General features: G+C 47.1%; 1 protein-coding gene across 1 annotated transcript in view; it reads left to right on the plus strand.

Annotated features, from left to right (window-relative positions):
* The window catches only part of inpp5a (inositol polyphosphate-5-phosphatase A), a 359,903-nt gene that overhangs the window by 213,722 nt on the left and 123,666 nt on the right, over positions 1 to 22,515 (plus strand). Inside the window, 1 exon segment of the mRNA XM_084321922.1 lies at positions 5,186 to 5,429. Coding sequence (XP_084178048.1) covers positions 5,186 to 5,429 — 244 coding nt within the window.

Below are 22,515 nucleotides of genomic sequence, written 5' to 3' on the forward strand. Positions count from 1 at the left end.
CTTATCAATTACTTGTTTGCAGTCAACATTGTCAAAACGGATTGTTTTTTAATCGGTTCATTTCCGTTTTATACCATTTTGAAAAACGCTCGTTTCAGGAAAATAAAGATTCTGTGATAATCGCCCTTTACTGGAATATTCTGGAATACACAAAAAACGTTGAAATTTTTCGGCCTATTTATGAATCGTTTTCAAATAAACGCTAGATTATCGATAGTATATGTGTACTTATGCACGCTATAGAAGTGAGCTGAAAAATCGATTCTCTCATTTCCTGATCAGCACACAGACACACACGCACACACACACACGCATAGGGCACACGTTGATATCTCTGTGAAAAAAGATCTGATTATCCTAAGACTGGTAAAATAGATTCCTTACCTCAGATCAGATGTTCTCCAAAAAGATTATTCCAATTCCTGATTGCCATTCCAAATATCGATCGCGTTTATTGATCCAACGCTGGGTACTGGAAATATGTATTCCACGCTGTTTTGGGGCTCGGCAATGAATCCGATCCTCTCGGGTGACTTGTCTGAGAAGTAAAATGAGGAAGCTGTATTTCCCCCCCCCCATGTGTTTCATTCAATCCATTCCAAAGGGGTGCAGTACAATAGGGAGAGACGATAGGGGGCGGTATTTTCCCAATGGAGCTCAGAGAGAGTTTGCAGCACTAACGTGAGACTAGATTGATGAAATATGAATTCAAATCGCTAATTAAAAAAAAGCTATATCTCGTCGTTGGCATTGAAAGTGTTAAAGGGGACATGCATTATAAATGCCTTTTTTCTGTGTTTAGCATGGTTTTATAGTAATACAGGTTAGTATCAATGGGTCTGTGTTAGGGCTGGGCGATAAAACGATAGCGATAACTATCGCAATAAATTATTTCCTCGAAATAAACATGAAACGTGGTCGCAAAGTTTCGATATATCGATTTTCCAAGCTTGGATATGAGCACATGCACTAACAACCAATCAGTGAAGGAGATGGCCGACAGCGGAAGGAGACATAGAGAGGTATGACTCAAGTAGTAAACAAGGCTGGCTAGGATAATTAGCTTGCACGGCGCTATTTTATAGTTTACCTGCCGAGTTGGTGTGTGTTTTGAATTCTGAGGGTAACGGTTATAGTAGTGTGGGGTATATGGTGGACGTCGTTGCAATGTATTGGGGCGGAACAGAGTATTTTATGGTCATATTTAGTACATTGTCATGGGATACACCGCTTGGAAACAAGGCTGGCTAGGATAATTAGCTTGCACAGCGCTATTTTATAGTTTACCTGCCGAGTTGGTCTGTGTTTTGAATTCTGAGGGTAACTGTTATAGTAGTGTGGGGTATACGGTGGACGTCGTTGCAATGTATTGGGGCGGAACAGAGTATTTTATGGTCATATTTAGTACATTGTCATGGGATACACCGCTTGGAAACGAGGCTGGCTAGGATAATTAGCTTGCACGGCGCTATTTTATAGTTTACCTGCCGAGTTGGTGTGTGTTTTGAATTCTGAGGGTAACGGTTATAGTAGTGTGGGGTATACGGTGGACGTTGTTGCAATGTATTGGGGCGGAACAGAGTATTTTAGGGTCATATTTAGTACATTGTCATGGGATACACCGCTTGCTCTAGCTAACTGCTAACGTGCGCGGACTGATGACGACATCAACTCGAGACATTCGCAGCAGCAAAACAAGTCTATTAATAGCCCGTCCATCGGCGCCGGGCATAAGAAGTTAATTAAACTTGACAGACATTATATCGACGATAATTATCGATATCGAGTTATATGAAAATAATTTTATAATTTTATCGCGATAACGTTTTTGGCCATATCGCCCAGCCCTAGTCTGTGTCTCTAATTACCATATTGACTCATCAGTCTAGTCTCGAGTTCATGAGATCCTCCCTCACTCAACTGTTCTGATTTGACGGTTTCTGTGACGTTAACCCTTTAATCGCTGTTGACGCTGAAACACGTCATTCCCCGCCATGCTCATTCTGCCGTTGACGCTGGACAGCGTCTTTGATATCAATATTTCAAAAATCTGTGATCGAAATCATATTTCTCCCCCGGAGACACAAGATGTACTGGTGAGCCCCTATCAACTCTCTAACGGTTCAAGAGCGCCATCTGGTGGCCGATCGGTCTGATCGCCCAGGGAAGAAACAGGAAGTGGAAGCTGGTGCTCATTTCAATTTGGTCCGATCACTCGCTATAGGTCCCGGGACTCGATCTCGACACAATGGATAGCGATCCGTTGCCAATAACTCGATAAACAACATGATTTGGACGTATATACTATTATACAACCTGGAAATGGATCGGGTATTTCTACATCCCATAATAGAAAAAATTATGTTCCACGCTCATCTCCCAACGGCGAGAGGAAGCTACGGTGAGTTTCAGCGTTATTTTTTAATGTCTTCTATACTAACTGCTCTAATGATCATATCACCCACACTAGATGAATGATATAACGTTGCCCACGGAATTATAAACGACCCCCCGCCCATCCGGTCAACATCAGATCATACGTAGTAACTTCTAGAAGTACGTGCAGTTGACATTTTTTATCTCGCGCCGATTGCTATCAAACTGTATACAATCATCAATATAATGCATTTAGGGCTATAAATCACGTTCTGGAGAAAACGATAAAAACATACTTATACTTTAGACCAGGGAGGGGCAACTGGCGGCCCGCGGGCCGCATGCGGCCCTCACCGACGTTTCATGCGGCCCCAGGCCAATATATATAAAAAAAAAAAAAAAAAAAAAAAAATATATTTTTATATTTTTTTATTTTTTATTTATTTTTAATTTTTTTTTGTATTGTATTCGACTAAGAAGAGTTGGCAGTCGACTATGGCTCCTTTCGATCGATTAGTCGACTATTTGATTAATAGGGGTCAGCCCTAGTGTGGACATATGAAACGCTGTTGAAAGTGCCGTGCAGCAATATGGGGGTTTTGATAAACTGTCGGCTGTTGTTACCGATGGAGCACCGGCAATGAAAGGAAAACGCACAGGATTTGCTGGGCTTCTAAGGCAGAGTGGCGTTGAGTGTCCAATGCTGCACTGCATTATACATCAGGTAAGTTCGCTAACATAATTTCCATCTATTGTGGGTCACTAATAATGACCAATGCGAATCGAGTGTAGTCAAATTATATGCGAGAGTCATTAAATCGTTTTTCTTTTTTTTTATCTGATATAGGAGGCTCTCTGTGCCAAGAAGCTTGACTATACAGCCATGTTATGGATTTGGTTACCAAGGTTACCAATCTAATTCGTGGAGGCAACAGGTCACTAAACCATAGAAAGTTTGTCTCCTTTTTGGAAGAGATGGACACTGATTATGGCGACTTGCAGCTACACACAGAAATCCGATGGCTGAGCCGTCGGAAAGTACAGGAGCGACATTGAAACACTGGAAATGCAATTCAATGATCGGTTTGAAGATTTCAACGGCATGCAGTCACGGATAGCGCTGTTTGCCGGCCCCCTCACCGCTACGGTGTCAGAGCAGCCCCCACCGTTGCAGCTTGAACTGTGCGAGCTACAGTCAGATCCTTTTTTTCAAGCAAAGAGAAATGAGAGGGGAATTTCATTTTGGAAACTGCTACCTGAGCCCCGCTTCCCACTCCTCAGGGACTTTGCCCTCTCTATGGCCAGTATGTTTGGGAGCACATACATATGCGAGAGCAATTTCTCAAACATGAAGCACATCAAGTCAAAGGAGAGAAACAGGCTGTCGGATGAAACATTATTTCATCTGATGCAGATTGCATGCACAAACATTGAAGTTGACATTCCTGCTATTGTGCGCCAACAAGAGAGACCACAAGTGTCTCATTAAAGACAGGGGGGGAGGAGATGATGAAGAGGTGTAGAGGGGGGGGGGGGGAAGGAGATGATGAAGAGGTGTAGAGAGGGGGGAAGAGATGATGAAGAGGTGTAGAGAGGGGGGGGGAGATGATGGAGAGGTGTAGAGAGGGGACCATTATTATTATTATTATTATTATTATTATTATTATTATTATTATTATTATTATTATTATTATTATTATTATTATTATTATAACCATTATTGACCCACTGTGGGGCGAGGGTGAATGTCATGCCAGTTTGATAAAGGGTCAATGGGAGGCATGTAGTATTGCACTTTACTTTACTTGCACTTTACTTGTTTACTTTTGTAGTGTTCAGATAACACTAATAACACAAAGACAAAGCAGCATTCCTGCTGCATTTCACTACAACAGTAAATCAAAAGTGCAATAATAAATGATTTTGTTAAATGTATACACTTTTATCCTGCTACTAAACAAAACATTCCTGAGTGCTTCATATCCATAACATGCATTTCAGTGTTATAATGTTTTGTTTAGTAGCAGGATAAAAGTTTATACATTTAACAAAATCATTTATTATTGCACTTTTGATTTACTGTGAAATGCAGCAGGAATGCTGCTTTGTGTTTGTTGAGCAGTGGGCTTTAAGTTCATAAATTTATTTTATTAGAAGCCTTAATTATAATTGATCATTTTTGTATATATTTGGGGTTACACAGCAATACTTTTAAATTCAGCTGTTTATAAATTCATAAAGTTGAAATTGCATTACTAAATGCATTTGAAATGGAATAAAAACAAAGTTACAACAAATTATAATTGTTTATATACCTTGTGACTATTAGGGCTATTTGAGTGATGGGGTACTACTGGCGGGACTGCCGATAAACAATGCGGCCCCCCAGATTGATTGTGGACATTTTGTGGCCCTCACCATATACAAAGTTGCCCACCCCTGCTTTAGACCGTATTTTAGTATGAATATGTGAATGAAAAAGTATAACGTTGCTACACCCTGAACAATAGATATAGGACTTTGAATGGGCCATGGTAATGTCAATTTAGCAATACAATTTAAAAAGTTATAGCCCTGCAAAGAAGGGGAACTTCTCCATGTTAAATAGGGCTGGCGAGGGATGGTAAATTATGAATTTAACCCCGGCGATCAAAGTGTTAATATAGCACTGATTTGCATAACTAATTAGAAATATAAAACAATGAATTTTTTTTAAATAAAAGCTTACAGATGTCTTCAATAGACTCACAGGAATTGTGTAAAGTTGCCCAAATAGTGCTAGGAATGGCAATGCATGTCCCCTTTAAAGGTCACCAATGACATTCTGCTATCTGCTGACTCTGGTTCCCTCTCCATCCTCATCCTCCTTGACCTCAGCACCGCCTTCGACACCATCACCCACTCCATCCTCATATCTCACCTCCAGTCCACCGTTGGGATCACTGGCACTGCCCTCTCCTGGATCGAATCATATCTCTCTGACAGGCACCAATTAATCTACACCAACAACTCCAAATCCCCCATTGCCCCAGTCTTCCACGGTGTCCCCCAGGGTTCAGTACTTGGTCCCCTGCTGTTTATGCTCTTCATTCTCCCACTTGGACAGATCATCTGCAAACATGGCCTTCGATTCCACTGCTATGCTGACGACACACAGCTCTACCTTTCCACCAAGACCATCACTGCCGCCACCCACTCCACCCTCATCACCTGCCTTTCTGACATAAAAATCTGGATGCAAAAAAACGTTCTTAAACTCAACTGTGAACTACTCTGAACTACTCATCATTGGCCCAAATTCCCTGACCCGCCCCACCCAGGATTTTTCAGTCAACATCGACGGCTCCATTGCCACCCCCTCAACCCACGTCCGCAACCTAGGTATCATTCTTGACCCCACCCTTTCCTTCCTCATGCATGTAAACCAGATCACAAAAAACGCCTTCTTCCACCTCAGGAACATTGCCCGTCTGCTGAAACACTGACCCATGCACTCATCACTTCCCGACTGGACTATTGCAACAGCGTTCTGTATGGCACATCCACCAAAATCCTCAACAAACTACAATACGTCCAAAACTCTGCTGCTCGCATGCTCACCTCCAACCACCGCTCCGACCACATCACTCCCATCCTCCACGATCTCCACTGGCTCCCCATCATATACAGGATTCAGTTCAAAATTCTACTCATCACCTTCAAAGCCCTCAAACACTTGGCCTCCTCCTACCTCTCTGACCTCCTTCCCCACCACACGCCTACCCGCTGCCTCAGGTCCGCAGATGCTAACCTCCTCCAACCCATCAGTACTAAGCTCCGGACCTGGGGCGACAGGGCCTTCGCTGCAGCTGTCCCCACCCTCTGGAACTCCCTGCCCAACCATATCCGTCATGCAGACACCCTCTCATAATTTAAAAAAGTCCTAAAAACCCACCTTTTTACCCTTGCCTTCAATCCTTGAACTCCTTCCTCTCTCACCTTTTATATAATTCTTTTTTTATTTAAATTCTTTCTACTAAAACTGTATTGTTTATTTTGCTCTGTAAAGTGTCTTTGAGCATTTGGAAAAGCGCTATACAAAATTGATGTATTATTATTGTTGTGAAGGATCAGATTAAACCGAATATATATATTTATTTATGGATATATATTTAATAGTATTTGTATATCGTTTGATATCCCCTGTATATTCCTTGTACAATATGCACTGAATATCCCTTTAGTCTACTAACAGCCCATAATAGTTTCATTCTACCATTGGACAAGAACCTGGCGCCAGCAGCCATGCCCCTTAGTTCAAGTTCAATCGTGCCGACCAACATGTCGTGGCAAGCCCGGTTCCGCGTAGGAATACGTCTGGCGAAATACGAATGGTACTATTTGTTCACAGCGCATATATATATGGCGCAAGTAAAGTAGAACTTTCTTTTAGTCCATTAGTCCTTTACCCTCCAACCTAGTAACAGACGCGAAGCCTCACCCACGACGCACGTGTGGTGCAGTAAGGCCTACTTGGCCTCAGAATAGGCATTGAGACATCGTGTGGATTAATAGTTGAATTGTCATAGTTTGGCACTATACCGTCGAGTTGGACGTATTTCTATTAAGTTAATAATAGTCTATTATGTATGGTGCATCGTTCGGTTAGAGTTATAAAGTGAGCAGTACCCCCATCGTTCCTGACGTTATCTGGAGTCTTAACCAGGCTGGGCAGACCACGTGTGGTGCTTGCATCCGAGGAGCTCCGGGCCAGGACGAGTGGACCTGTACTTAAGCATTACATCACACGCAGGAGTGGTTTGTGACCAATAAACCATGCCTAGGGGTGGTTGTTAGGCCCGAGGCGCAGCCGAGGGTCGTTAGACCCCCCTAGGCATGGTTTATTGGTCACAAATCACGACTGCACGTGGTGTAAAGCTTTTATACAACTGCCAGATTCATCCAACCTTATTTCTATACAATAAACACACATTAATCGAAGATTTATTGAAAAAACCATCCGCCAGAAAAAGTAGTTCCCACAACTCCATGTGGAAGCAGCTTGAAGTGCATCCAACCAAACTAACACATCCAACTGTGTATTATTGGAATGATTGAGAGAAGTTGCCTCATGTGGAAGCAGCTTGAAGTGCATCCAACCAACTAACACATCCAACTGTGTATTATTGGAATGATTGATTGAAAATTTTATTACCAGATGCAGAATGGGTACAATACAGTACGGCTCAATACACACAATTGTTGAAACCAGGGGTACAGTAATAAAATTAGCAATCAACCAATCAATCAATTCAATAGACCATGCTCACTTAAAACAGCGCTGCTTCTCTCTCAGTCTGACTCCCCCGCTGTTGCAGACAGGAGTGTGTGTGTGTGTGTGTGCGTGTGTGTGTGTGTGTGTGTGTGTCACAGTGTGTGTGTGTGTGTGTGTGTGTATGTGTGTGTGTGTGTGTGTGTGTGTGTATGTGTGTGTGTGTGTTTGTGGGTACGCCAGCGTCGGACAGTGAGAGAGAACGCTGCAGTCAGTAGCAAGAAGGAAGTAGAAATTTAAATCAATCAATTAATCTATCAATCAAACCGCGATTTTTCTTTTGTTCTAGATTGCCTCAAGACCCATCAATTACATCATCCAACATTGTTTAAAGGGCTAACACATTCCCCTTGACAGAATCGCTTCATATTTAGTCGTTTAGTCGCCATTAACATATCCATTTGTAAATATTATTGGCCACCTTCTTGTGATCCGGCGGAGTGATGTGATGTGGGTCGGTTGTGGGCGGGTCCTGGGCCAGCAGCGTGGATTGTTGCCAATAAAGACGTGTAAAATGACTGTTTCAGCCAATCAGAATCGAGAAATTTGCATGCCGTTGTATAAATTGGATTACTTTACCCGGACGACGGCGAGCCTTCCACGGCTTGGATTATCTACATGCTTTGGGTGCTTTGATTATGCCATGGATAACGGCCAACACTGCTGAGTGTTGGAACTACCCCCCGGAGAGGAGTCCAGGTGAGACGGCGCTCTACCCCGAGTGAGGTCGCCTCACGTCTCTTCGTTGTGGACCGGCAGCTACCGTCCACCAGAGGGTCCAGCTGTATTCATCTGTGGACCGAGGTTCTGTGGGCACCGTGTTCAGCACTCTGAATTCTCCCAAGAAATCGTCGGCCAGATGGGATACCGCCAGCGGCTCTTCTAACCCCCCCCCCCCTACTGTCTTACAACCAGCGGGACCCCCCCCCCCTTAGTGTATCCAGCTATAATCATTTAAGTACCATCGCTATAGTTCCCTAAAGAACCAGGTTGTATACTTGCTCCCTGCGTAACCAGAGATTGGACATTCAATGTTGATTTACCTACGAATACTCATTTGCCTTACAAGTGCATTTCAAATCATAAATGTCATTAAGTGAATGTTGTATATACCCTTTGCTATATAAAATATTCGATTTATACATTTGTGTGGACTTCGTTTCATCAGGTGGGAAAGTGTTCATCATATCTATATCATGTACTGGATGGCCAGAAGTTAAAGTACAAGCGGTAGTGGTTTAATAATACCATACTTATCAATACAGTCAGGGAATTGTACCCCTCAGTTACAATTGGTCCTTCGAGCCGGATGGTAACTAGTGTAATATTAATATAGTGTTATTAATATTGAAATGGCCTATGATGAACACTCCACGAAACGGTCCTCCTAACGTAGAACGCCCGCAGCGCAGACGACAGCCACCTCAGTACTTAGAGGACTACGCTGTCAGTCAACTACCTAGCCTTCGACAAACGGTAAACGCGGTAAAAGTAGAAAGTAAAATTATGTCTGACCTTAACGACCAGGTTTCCCCGACCACAGAGGCCCTAGTGGGTTCTAATGTAACTGACCAAGCTCACGGTGGGGACCAGGAGGGAGCTGACATGCCTTTACCCCCCGCCAATACCGAAGAAGTAGTCCCCGACCAGCCCCGGGAGGAAGACAACCCTACAGAGAGAGAACTCTGCACGGAAGAAGAGGAGGAGAGCGCCGAGGAAATAGAGCTCCAGGACTCCCCAACGAGCGGCTCACCCAGGAGCGGCTCACCTCTACAACCGTCTTCCCCCAGCGAAGCGGAGAGGATGCTACAACAGGCGTTCCTCGTCAGCCTGACAGCCTCTACCGAACGCGATCGACTTCAGGGTGAACGCGATCGACTTCAGGGCGAACGCGATCGACTCCAAGCACAGATGCTTATCGAGCGCGAACAACTCCAAGCGCAGCAACGGAGCGAAGAAGAGCGCATACGCCTGGAGATGAGACGCCTTCAGACGGAAGAGAATATGGCAAGAGACCGGGCCGACGCACAGCGTGCCGCTGCCGGTGCCCAAAGAGAAGCAGATCTCACCAAGCGCGAAGCCGAGCGCGACAAGTTACAAGCGCAACTAATGGAGCAGCTGATCCTCAAGGCAACACCCTCTCCCTCCGCCAGGGGTTCAAGGAACTCGTCGAGACAACAGTCAAGGGCAGCGTCTCCTAACCGAGCAAGCGACCCTGAACTTGACCAACAGACCAAGCCTATACCCCCCGCAGACCCCCTTCCCAGACCGGTCCAAGCGAGACCCAGCTACAAGGAAGGAGCGGCATATACTGCGGAGAAGCTAAATAAACGACTACAGGATCTAGAGGACCTGATAGAAGAAGAAGAGGGAGAGGAGGAGAACCAAGCCCGACGACAGCACAGTACTCCACCGGACCAGGAGGTCCAGTACAGCCCAGGCTATACCCCCGCGGCGCTGCGCTACAGACCCCCGACTCTATTCACGGGTGAGCACGACCAGCCCCGAGGAATAGCACCTGGACCAGCGGGCCATGGTACCCTGTCGGTACCAGCCCACAGAGAGGCGCAAGAGGAGACTCGCCTAGGAGGTCTCTCCCCCAACGCTCGCCGATGTATCAGCCATCCACGGCGTCATACATTGCCACGCCGACGTTTCCAGACTTCACCTATGAGAATCGAGCACAGTACACGGAGCTCCGGATGTGCTTAGAGACAATGATGGTGGACGTCGTTGATGAACGTCACAAGTATGCAATATTACTGAAGCACCTGAAAGTACCGCGAGCGCACAATATAGCGCTAGCCTATGCCACCTCTACGACCCCATACACCGCGGCTCTAGCAGCGCTGGACCAGAGATATGGACGTATATGGGATTACGTAATCCAAGAGATAAGGCATATTGATCGCCTACCCCCAGCAACAGACAATCGCTCATTAGACGACCTGTCAATCAAAGTGCAGTCCCTGGTAGGGATGCTGGGAGCGCAACGGGAAAAGGGCATGCATGAGCTATACGCCAACTCTAACGTCGAGAGGATTCTAGAGAAGCTGCCACCCGCAAGACAAGAGCGTTTTAGGCGGCAGAGAGACCACCGTGATCCTAACGGTCCCGAACCATCCCTCCTCGATCTAGCCGACTTCCTGGCGAGAGAAGTCAGCAGCTTACGACTGGATACATTCGTGCGGAGCACGCCAAGCTCCAGAGAGGGACCCAGGAGAATAAACGATGGAAGAAGATCGGTGACTGTCATGCACCAATCAGAGTCAGTACCGAGCAGTAAGAGCCACAGTACCCCCTCGAGAAAAGAGAAGTGGAAGATGGTGTGCCCCTACTGTGAGAAGGAACACTGGCTGTCACAATGTGACCTGTTCACAAAGATGAATGCAGAAGAAGTGAGTCAATGGATAAAGTCCAACAGGCGCTGTTACCGATGTGCGCGCAGTCACATGGCAGCCGAATGCCGCCTAAAGAAAAGGTGCAGTCGGTGTGACGGAGCCCATCTAGATATACTACACGACAGTAACAGAAGAAGGCCTGCACCTGCACCATCGAGCGGCACCAGGGCAAGTGTCATGTACATTGACCCCGCCAGCAGCAGCGGCGCCCAAGTGCTCTTAAAGGTAGTCCGTGTGACATTGAGCTACCAAGATAAAGTCATGGACACTTACGCCGTCCTTGATGACGGGTCAGAGAAGACCCTTCTGCTCGCGTCCGCTGCGGCCCAGCTGGGACTGCGGGGGAGCGAGAACCAAATGACGATTCAAACAATAAGAAGAGATTTAAAGACGATAAAAGGCGAGAATGTCTCCTTCACTATCGCAGCAAGCGGGCAGCCAGAGCGACGGTATAGGATTACAAATGCTTTCACCAGCCAAGAAATAGGACTATCGCAGTACACCTACCCCATCGCCAAACTGATGGATAAATATGTGCACCTGCGTCAACTACCTATCCCGCTCATAGACGGCGCCACCCCGACCCTGCTGATAGGCTCCGACCATGCAGACCTCATCGTCCCGATTGACCGGGTCCATACAGGACCCCGAGGCTGTCCTGCAGCAGTCGAGACCCGCCTAGGGTGGACACTACAAGGCCCCCTCGCTAAATCTCTCAACCGAACAGCAGCCACTAGCTGCCTCCACTCCAGAGCGACAGAAGGAGACACCACACTCCTGCAGCATGTCGAGAAGAAAATTTACTGGCGACGTCGTGCGCTGCTCCGCGCCTCCCTGATCAAAGACGGCTTTGATCTCCGGCAGCGGGCCAGCAGCGACCCCCCAGTATTGCGCAACCTCAACCCGGAGGTCGCAGAGGACCCAGCAGCAGATGAAGAGGTCCGACACAGTGTGAAGAACAGTTTCTACGTGGATAACTGTTTACAAAGCGTTTCGACTCAAGAAGAAGCCGAGGCTCTCCTAATCAAGCTACGCGCCTCCCTGATCAAAGGCGGCTTTGATCTCAGGCAGTGGGCCAGCAGTGACCCGCACGTATTGCGCAGCCTCTCCCCCGCGGACAAGGCTGCCAGCAGCGAGACCTGGATGGCGACCATCCCAGGAGAAGCCCAAGAAATGACACTAGGACTAGTCTGGCGCTTCAAAACAGACTCGCTCCACTATAGACACAAGCCCCTGACTCCAGAGCGGGGAAGGTCGACGGCGATACCGACCACCAGACGGAGTGTGTACAGAACACTCGCCAGACAATATGACCCGTTGGGATGTATTCTACCTTACACCACCAGGGCAAAGATGATTGTACGAGCACTATGGGACAAGGACCAGGGCTGGAACGACCCAATACCCGCACACCTTGCCTCCACATGGAGAGAGTGGGAGACGGAACTCCGCTCACTCCCAGGCGTCAATATACGCCGCAGCTACTTCCCACCCACGGTGAGGCCAGAGACATGCAAGATGGATCTACACGTCTTCAGCGACGCCTCCGAAGTAGCCTATGGATCGGTGGCCTACTTGCGTGCCCAAGAGAAGGGAGGAGAGATACACACTGCTTTCATCCTGGCTCGCTCAAGAATAGCCCCACGAAAGCAACAATCTATCCCGCGTCTAGAGCTCTGCGCAGCCCTAGCAGGAGCGCATCTAGCCACGTTAATCCAACGTGAACTCACCATTCCGGTGCACAGAACAATCTTGTGGTCAGATTCCACGACAGTACTCACATGGATCAAGTCTGATTCATGCAGATACAAAGTCTTCGTGGGAGTCAGAGTCACCGAGATTCAAGAGTTAACAGAAGCAGCGAGCTGGCGGTATGTGGGCACCAAACACAACCCAGCTGACGTCATCACCCGGGGAATGTCCCTGGATGACCTCACCCGTCGCAACATCTACAGTGACGGACCAGAATTCCTCAAGCTCCCGGAAGAAGAGTGGCCTACGCCCACCCCACGGGAAGCAAGTAAAGAGGAGGCTGAGAACAAGAAACCTATGTTCTGTGGACTGAGCACAGTCGCCTCCACAGACCCCAACATAGATGATTACATTACCCTACAGAGTGCGCAGCTAAAGACATTCCTGTGGCACCACCCAGAGATTCAGTCCACCACTGACATCTCAGCAGCTGACTACGAAGAAGCAGAACTTCTTCTACTACAACGAGCCCAGAGAGACTCGTTCCCCGATGAGCTAGACTGTCTACAGGGAGGAAAGCCCGTCCCATCAGACAGCAGACTGCTCCACCTGGCACCCGAGAGCGACGCCCATAATCTCATCAGAGTGGGTGGTCGCCTGCGGAGAGCCCCCGATCTACCGGATGACATTAAGTACCCGATAGTCTTGAACAGCCGACACAAGGTCACAGAGCTGATCATAAAGAAATACGACGAGGATGTACACCACGCAGGAGCAGAGAGAGTCTTCGCGGAGATCAGACGTCGCTATTGGATACTTCAAGGAAGAGAAGCGGTGCGACGCTTCCAGCGAACCTGTCTAGACTGCCGAAAGTGGCGCGCGCAGCCCAGCATACCCCGGATGGCTGACTTACCTCCCTGTCGCCTCCGACTCGGCGACAAGCCATTCCACTCCACAGGCATGGACTGTTTTGGCCCGTTGTATATAAAGAGAGGAAGAGGAACCGAGAAGCGGTGGGGTATTGTATTCAAATGCATGACCACCAGAGCGATCCATATCGAACTCCTTCCGACCATGAGCACAGACTCATTCCTTATGGCCTTCCGAAGATTCACATCACGGAAAGGAAAACCATCTACATTGTTGTCCGATCACGGGACAAACTTCAAAGGCGGAGAAAGAGAGCTGAGAGAGAGCTTCCAAGCTATGGGCCCAGAACTTAAGACCCACCTCGCTCCATCCCAGATTGACTTCCAGTTTAATCCCCCGAACGCACCCCACTTCGGTGGAACCTGGGAACGAGAAGTACGTTCTATAAAGACAGCCCTGTACGCCGTGCTTGGGGCCCAGACTGTGGCGGAGGAAGTCCTAATGACAGTCCTCACGGAGATCGAGGGAGTATTGAACTCCAAGCCCCTCGGCTACGTCTCCAGTGATGTAGCAGATGTCGACCCAGTCACCCCCAACACACTCTTAATGGGGCGGCTGGACCCCGCGCTACCCCAGACAATGTACAGGCCTGAAGAAGCGAACGGCCGAAGAATGTGGAGGTACAGTCAAGTGCTAGCTGACAAGTTTTGGAACAGCTTCCTACTCCACTACCTACCGTCTCTACAGACCCGCCAGAAGTGGGTAAAAGAGAGAGACAATTTGACAGAAGGAACAGTCGTCATGATTGTCGACCAGTCACTACCCAGAGCTATGTGGCCGGCTGGCCGCGTAAGCAAAGTGATCACCGGTGCCGATGGCAAGGTCCGAGCAGCTGAAGTGCTCGTCCAAGGGCGAACATACACACGACCCGTGGCGAGGCTAATAGAACTGCCCAGACTCCCAGACACTATCGATGATGACCATGACCCCATGACTTTGTGAGTTGACTGACCCTTACAGCGGACCTTGAGGTGTAGACAGTGCGGTTAATCTGTCTCTGCTTAGCTAATTAGGTGGGACTAATTAGGGGGCGGCTGTTGTGAAGGATCAGATTAAACCGAATATATATATTTATTTATGGATATATATTTAATAGTATTTGTATATCGTTTGATATCCCCTGTATATTCCTTGTACAATATGCACTGAATATCCCTTTAGTCTACTAACAGCCCATAATAGTTTCATTCTACCATTGGACGAGAACCTGGCGCCAGCAGCCATGCCCCTTGGTTCAAGTTCAATCGGGCCGACCAACATGTCGTGGCAAGCCCGGTTCCGCGTAGGAATACGTCTGGCGAAATACGAATGGTACTATTTGTTCACAGCGCATATATATATGGCGCAAGTAAAGTAGAACTTTCTTTTAGTCCATTAGTCCTTTACCCTCCAACCTAGTAACAGACGCGAAGCCTCACCCACGACGCACGTGTGGTGCAGTAAGGCCTACTTGGCCTCAGAATAGGCATTGAGACATCGTGTGGATTAATAGTTGAATTGTCATAGTTTGGCACTATACCGTCGAGTTGGACGTATTTCTATTAAGTTAATAATAGTCTATGTATGGTGCATCGTTCGATTAGAGTTATAAAGTGAGCAGTACCCCCATCGTTCCTGACGTTATCTGGAGTCTTAACCAGGCTGGGCAGACCACGTGTGGTGCTTGCATCCGAGGAGCTCCGGGCCAGGACGAGTGGACCTGTACATTGGATTACTTTACCCGGACGACGGCGAGCCTTCCACGGCTTGGATTATCTACATGCTTTGGGTGCTTTGATTATGCCATGGATAACGGCCAACACTGCTGAGTGTTGGAACTACCCCCCGGAGAGGAGTCCAGGTGAGACGGCGCTCTACCCCGAGTGAGGTCGCCTCACGTCTCTTCATTGTGGACCGGCAGCTACCGTCCACCAGAGGGTCCAGCTGTATTCATCTGTGGACCGAGGTTCTGTGGGCACCGTGTTCAGCACTCTGAATTCTCCCAAGAAATCGTCGGCCAGATGGGATACCGCCAGCGGCTCTTCTAACCCCCCCCCCCCTACTGTCTTACAACCAGCGGGACCCCCCCCCTTAGTGTATCCAGCTATAATCATTTAAGTACCATCGCTATAGTTCCCTAAAGAACCAGGTTGTATACTTGCTCCCTGCGTAACCAGAGATTGGACATTCAATGTTGATTTACCTACGAATACTCATTTGCCTTACAAGTGCATTTCAAATCATAAATGTCATTAAGTGAATGTTGTATATACCCTTTGCTATATAAAATATTCGATTTATACATTTGTGTGGACTTCGTTTCATCAGGTGGGAAAGTGTTCATCATATCTATATCATGTACTGGATGGCCAGAAGTTAAAGTACAAGCGGTAGTGGTTTAATAATACCATACTTATCAATACAGTCAGGGAATTGTACCCCTCAGTTACAATTATTATTATGAATGTGCACCGCAAATTTGAAAAGATTCTAACTAAACGTATTCGAGATACACCAATTCTAGAATTTCAAGTTTGGCCTGATTGGGTTCATCCTACCACTTCATGAATGTGGACTGCACATTTTGAACAGACGCAAATTATAGCTATTTGAGTTATCGTGTTCACAAGTAGGATATGAATGTTTGACCCGATGGTGGCGCTAGAGGAAAGGTCATGAGGTCACCAACATCGATCAGTGGTCATTAGACCGCTTGGCCCGAGATTGCGAGATTCGCAGCCAGACAGATAGACCCACAGACAGATAGACCCACAGACAGATAGACCCACAGACAGATTGACCCACAGACGGATAGACCCACAGACGGATAGACCCACAGACAGATAGACCCACAGACAGATTGACCCACAGACAGATTGACCCACAGACAGATTGACCCACAGACGGATAGACCCACAGACGGATAGACCCACAGATGGATAGACCCACAGACAGATAGACCCACAGACAGATAGACCCACAGACGGATATACCCACAGACAGATTGGCTCACAGACAGACGCACACACACTGAGGCAAGGGGAAAGACAATGAACAACAGCAAAATAAATAGTTTTCCAAATACACTTGACTAGGGAGGTTTTATTTTTATTTTTTTTATTTATTGACAAAAACATATAACAACATTGACAGATCAACATGTGTATTTGCCTTGTCAGGGATAGAACCAAAAGTCCAGTACTTATTTCCATCGTTGTCCCTGTTGTTTCAAGTTCAAGTCCTACCATCTTGCAATGAATGGGTGAAGCGACAGGCCTGAAATCCTGGAGGCCCGATTACTTTTACCAACGGATTTCCAGTTCCGCGTTCGCGTTCTGCGATCTGATTGGCCACTGACATTTCTGGTCGCGCCAATCGTGTGACGCCTGTTTTTTTTTTTTTTTTTTTACTTTATTTTTTTAGCGTTTATCGCTTTTCTGGTCAAGCATGACCGACAGTTGTAGGGTGAAACGGGAGAGAGAGCAGGGGGAGACATTCGGCAAATGACGGCGAGTCCGGGAATCGAACTCGGAGTCAACCAGATCCGTGACGCAGCACGGAGTCCCGCGCGAGCGCGGTAACATGGTGTGCTACTGGAGCACCCTGTGACGCCTGTTTCTATCACCGGTTAAGCTTAGGCACTCTTTCGAAGTTGGTTAAGGTTAGAGTTTGTCTTAGAGTAGGGCGATAGAACACCAGCCCTGATTCCAAACTCTAACCTTAACCAACTTCGAAAGAGTTACCTAAGCTTAACCATGGATAAACTAGGCGTTAGGTAGTTTGCAGGCTGTTAGAGCCGGAAATGGGCGCGTCACGCGATTGGGCGCACATGTCACATGACCAGAAACGTCAGTGGCCAATCAGATCGCACCAGAAACGTCAGTGGCCAATCAGAACGCAGAACGCGAACGCGGAACTGTAAATCCGTTGGTAAAAAACTAGACGCATCCTGGAGAGATGATGAGCTGATTGAACTAAGGCAGGTGTTGGATGAGCTAAGTTACTTTGTTGATAGAACAGCAACCCAAGTCACATCATGGTCACTGTAGTGGAAAGCAGTTTGCCATACATGGATTTCTTTGGTTGCTATACACATGGTCTAGTTTTATCTTGAATGTAATACTTTATACATACAGTATACTATGGCTGACCCCGATTAGTCGAATAGTCGACTAATCGATCGAAAGGAGCCGTATTGGACTGCGAACCTCTTAGTCAAATGCAAAAAAATATATAAATGTCAATTATAATGTATTTTATTATTATTTATTATTTTATCATTCTTTCCAAAAGCAAAGAGGCCTAGAAGCATGGCTAACGCTAATGGTGCACATACCAGCGAGACTAACTGCCTAAGAAACGGGCACAGAGGCACTGAAAGAGGATTTCACCCATCTAATGAACACACCATCAGTGGACCAATTGCATGCTTTCATAGAGGACAAGAAGCCTTCACTCAACTCCTTCAGACATTAAGCACCCCCACAGCCCAAATGAAAAAAAAAGAAAAAATATATATATTTCTTTTTATAGTCGACTACCAGTCGACTATCGGCAAATTTCGGCCAATCAAAGTCGACTATACAAATCCTTAGTCGGGGACAGCCCTAGTATATACACACTCTTCTCTGCCTCTGCCTCACTGTACGGTTCCAACCTGATCACCTAGCTGGCCTTCCTTAACCACCCCAGTACATAACTGCCAAACACGGAGCACATGACTGCTGGCCGGCGCATACAACCACAAGGCGGTATTTCTAGTTATTGGTTGATTTCTTTTTGCATTCATAATGCTGAGGTCTCAAGAGCACACACAAGAGTGCTCTCTGGCTGAGAGACGAGAAGATACGTCATTATCCCCCCATATAATCACCCCCTCTGCTAGTCAGTCTATAGAAACAGACATTGCCCTAGTTTAGTTTATTGCTTGTTTTTGTCCTCGTCCTGGTTGCCGTCACAAGACTGAGTTTCTGACTGGCTGTGAGAGGAGGAGAGGAGACACACGGCAAGGACACAGCTGAGGGGCGAGGGCCAAGTGTCCGCTCTCTTCTCCTGTACGCTGCAGGCAGAAACTGGCCCTGGCGCAACAGACCCCGCCTCCCGGCCCAACAGTCCCCGCCTCCCGGCGCAACAGACCCCGCCTCCCGGCCCACTGAGCCGAAAGCCACCGCAGACGCTCATACGTTAAACACAAAAGTAATGTCAAAAAGTAGCGTGACAAATTACCTTCCCCAGGATGTAATAAGTAAAGTAATCTTTTACTTTTAAGAGAAGTAACGAGTCACGTGAAAAGTATTACCTTGTTTTCTGAGTAACGACCCCAGCGCAGATCACGAGGGGGCTGGGAGTGGAGCGGAGCTGAGGCTGATATAGTAATAAAGAGAGCGGCTGACTGTGTGTCATCCTCGCACTCTCTGCTCATCTGTCAACCGCGCTCCGATGGACACCTCTGCAAATATATGCAAAAGAGATGGATGCGGCCCTTTCACAAACGTCCCCCGGTTTCCGTCTACACATGCGAGTACCCCCACACACACACACACACACACACACACACACACACATACCCACAGTGCACGCACGTGCCTACATACACGCGCATGTATATAAACACACCCTCTCCCCTCGAAACACGCCCCGCTCTTGGGTTTCCCACTTTTGCCATTTCGGAGATGATCTAAAACCAATTACATTGATTGAGGCGTGAAGTCATTTAAAATGATTACGGCAAACTGTTGTTGTGCGTTTTTAACACATTGGGTGCCATGCAGTATGCCCATCTTTACCACTCTCTGCCAGCGCTGTAAGCCTATGGAGTGGCTCACCTTCTTTGCAGGGCTATAACTTTTTAAATATTATAGCTATATCGACATTACTATGGCCCATTCAACATCGGGTATCTATCGTTCCGGATGTGGGAACGTTATATATTTTCCATTCATACATTGTCGTGTTAGTACCGTCCAGAATATAAGTATGTTTTTAGACTGTATAGCAGTAATTCCTAGAACGCGCGCTATAGGCCCAGACGCGTATTATACATTATCGATTGGCGTTTCGTCCCTATACATGCTATATTAAAAATTTCAAATGCATATGATCGCTATACATTATGCTCCATCATGCGTGAAGGAAAGGGGGGGGGGGTCGTTTATTATTCCTTGATTGTTACTAACGGCTTTCTTTAGTAAGACACCATACGTTGATTGGACAGATTGCAATGAAATAAATGGACAATCGAGCTGGAAATAACGTTAGATTCCTCTTACTTCTGGCCGATGCGTCTGGAGAAAAAGAATTCCAATTATTTGACGTCGATCTGCTAGATCCATTTTCCGTTTGTATGACGCAATAAACGCCGAAAGCATATTGATTCTTGCGTCTCGAAAGCGATCCAATGCACTCGAGGTGTGTATATTGATCCATGTTACAAGATATCTCTGGCGGAGCTTTTTCCCTGATGCACCGAGCGCCACTTCCGGTTTAGAGTGGAGTGTAACTCGCCCGAAATCCACCAGGCGGTGGTATTGAGGCGTTGCAATATCAGACAGGGTCCAGCTGGCTCCCGGAGGCTTCCTGGATGAATTATGAATGCCAATAGCGAATAAAAGAAATAACGATCATAAAACAGAGTTTACTCGTTGTTGGCACTCAACGCATGGCGGCCAATAACGAGTATACTCGTTATTGGCAATTAATGTGTTAAGAGGACAAGCACAGAAACGCACTAAACAGAGCACGAGAGGAGTGATAGAGAGGGAGAGAGAGAGAGGGAGATAGAGAGAGGGAGCGAGAGAGAGAGAAGGGATGAGAAAAGTTTTTGCCCGTGTGATTTATGTCTCTTTCCCGGCTGGGATATGAATCCTGGATGATGCTCGGGAGAGCAGCACTCCAGATAATGTTAGCCCATTTAAAAAGAGCAGATTTGTGTAGTCTATCAGGGCTCCTCCTCCTCCTCCCTGGCCTCCGTAGTGAGAAATTGGTTGTTATCATAGATCACAGATACTGCTCAAAGCTCTTATGAAAGATGAATTAATTTCACTAATGCTTTAATGCAAAGCTCTCACGAGGGAGGAACGCTGGCGATAACCCCTGCCTCGTCCCCGCTTCCTCCGCCGCTGATTTATGTCCTCTTTTAGTAGATGAAACCGCCTAGATTTGCCATCCATCTGCAACCTTAAAGGAATCCTATTACCACGGGATCCTTGGATGGGACGGCCCGCCACCCGGGGACCCAAACTGGTTCCTCCTCATGCCCCCCCCCCCCCCCCCTCCCGCTTAGGAGTTCTGGATCGCAGAACGTGCGGGCATTGTGTTGTGTAGTTGCGGTGACGCATGACGACACAACGGAAGATGAACCGTCTACTTGGTCCGTCTGACTACGTGGTCTGAAGTATTCTTCAATACAAATCAAGTTACATGTCCTTTTTTTTTTAATGAAATATGGATGAATATACCTGGTCTTCTGGATATTCTGGAGTGTGGTAGGCAGCAGACTGCTTAGGAAGCCGAGGGTGAGACTACCGTCTGTCTCTCTCTGCTTGTGCGCTGCCTTTACAGTCCACCATTAGGCTAATAAAGTGTCAGTGGGAGAGTCGCTGGTGACATCATGGTTGGAGGGTTTGTGTGTGTGTGTGACTGCCTGTCTGTATGGCAGCACAGCTTACAGACTAGAGACATGCCACAGAGACAAAATGCCACTACATTTGAGTGCAGGTGTGTGTGCGTGTACTTCATGTCTGTTCTGTGTTGGCACACAGTGCTTCATAATGTATAGTATATACATTATACACATTATATCCCTGGGACTCCCTGGACTCCCTGGAAGAAGAGATCTTGTATCTCAATGGGACATTCCTGGATAAATAAAGGATAAATACAAATAAAATAAAAAATCTGTGTCTTGACCTCTGGATACAAACATATATATACAGTGTATATGTACAGATGCACACACAGATAATGTAGGACCCCCTTGTTCCCCCGCTGGGCTCCTACAACAGCCTGGTGACCCTGCGTGGCCCTGGGTTGAATCTGGTTAAAATGACAACCCCTCCCCTTTATGTAAAACACACTAGCTCCCCTCCATATCCCCCTGTGTGAGTTATGGCCCTTGAGTGAAGGGGGGGGCCCGGGACGTTAATTGAAAAGCCGAATAAGAGAGAACTGGACAAAATACCGGGTGCATTTCTTTTGAAAGGTCGCCGTGATGGATTCGCCGCTCTGTCATTTCTCGTTGCTCCGTCAGTCACCCCCCCCCCCCCCTCCTCCTTCACGGCCATCAATACATTTATTTGTTTGGTGCTGTAATATGTGCCGATCCAAAAAAAAGAGAAGAAAAACCACATTGCATCATAAGGATTTGTCATTGCCTTATATAAATAAAGTATACGACCCAGACCTTAATGTGCCCTTGCTATTGATTGTTTTACACAGCCCTTGGAAAAAAGAGAAAGGGTGGAAATGCCGACAGGCTGTAGATCAACATCCATATGAGTTTGTATTTGTTGTTTGGCACCATGAGTGTGGCTATAAAAGCATTGACTCCCCAGCACCCCAGCCCGCCCCCCTCCCATACCCTTTCAGCCGCGATACTGTACCCGGATTTCTTTACAAGTTCTTCAAGGTCTTGTAGGGAGTTAACTTCCTTGTTTGTTTTTTTCCCCCTACTTTGATTTAAAGCTGAGGTCTGAAGCAGAACAGAGCGGGAGTTAAAGAATTCTCCCGGTATCGACGCTGTGCTTCTCCTATAGCGACGGTGACACGCCTACGACACATTCTCCATGACAGGAGTGGGAATGGTCCGCTCTCAGGGACCGTCTGGCC

Source organism: Notolepis coatsorum (genome assembly GCF_963971535.1).
Source record: "Notolepis coatsorum genome assembly, chromosome: 9".
Taxonomy (NCBI): domain Eukaryota; kingdom Metazoa; phylum Chordata; class Actinopteri; order Aulopiformes; family Paralepididae; genus Notolepis; species Notolepis coatsorum.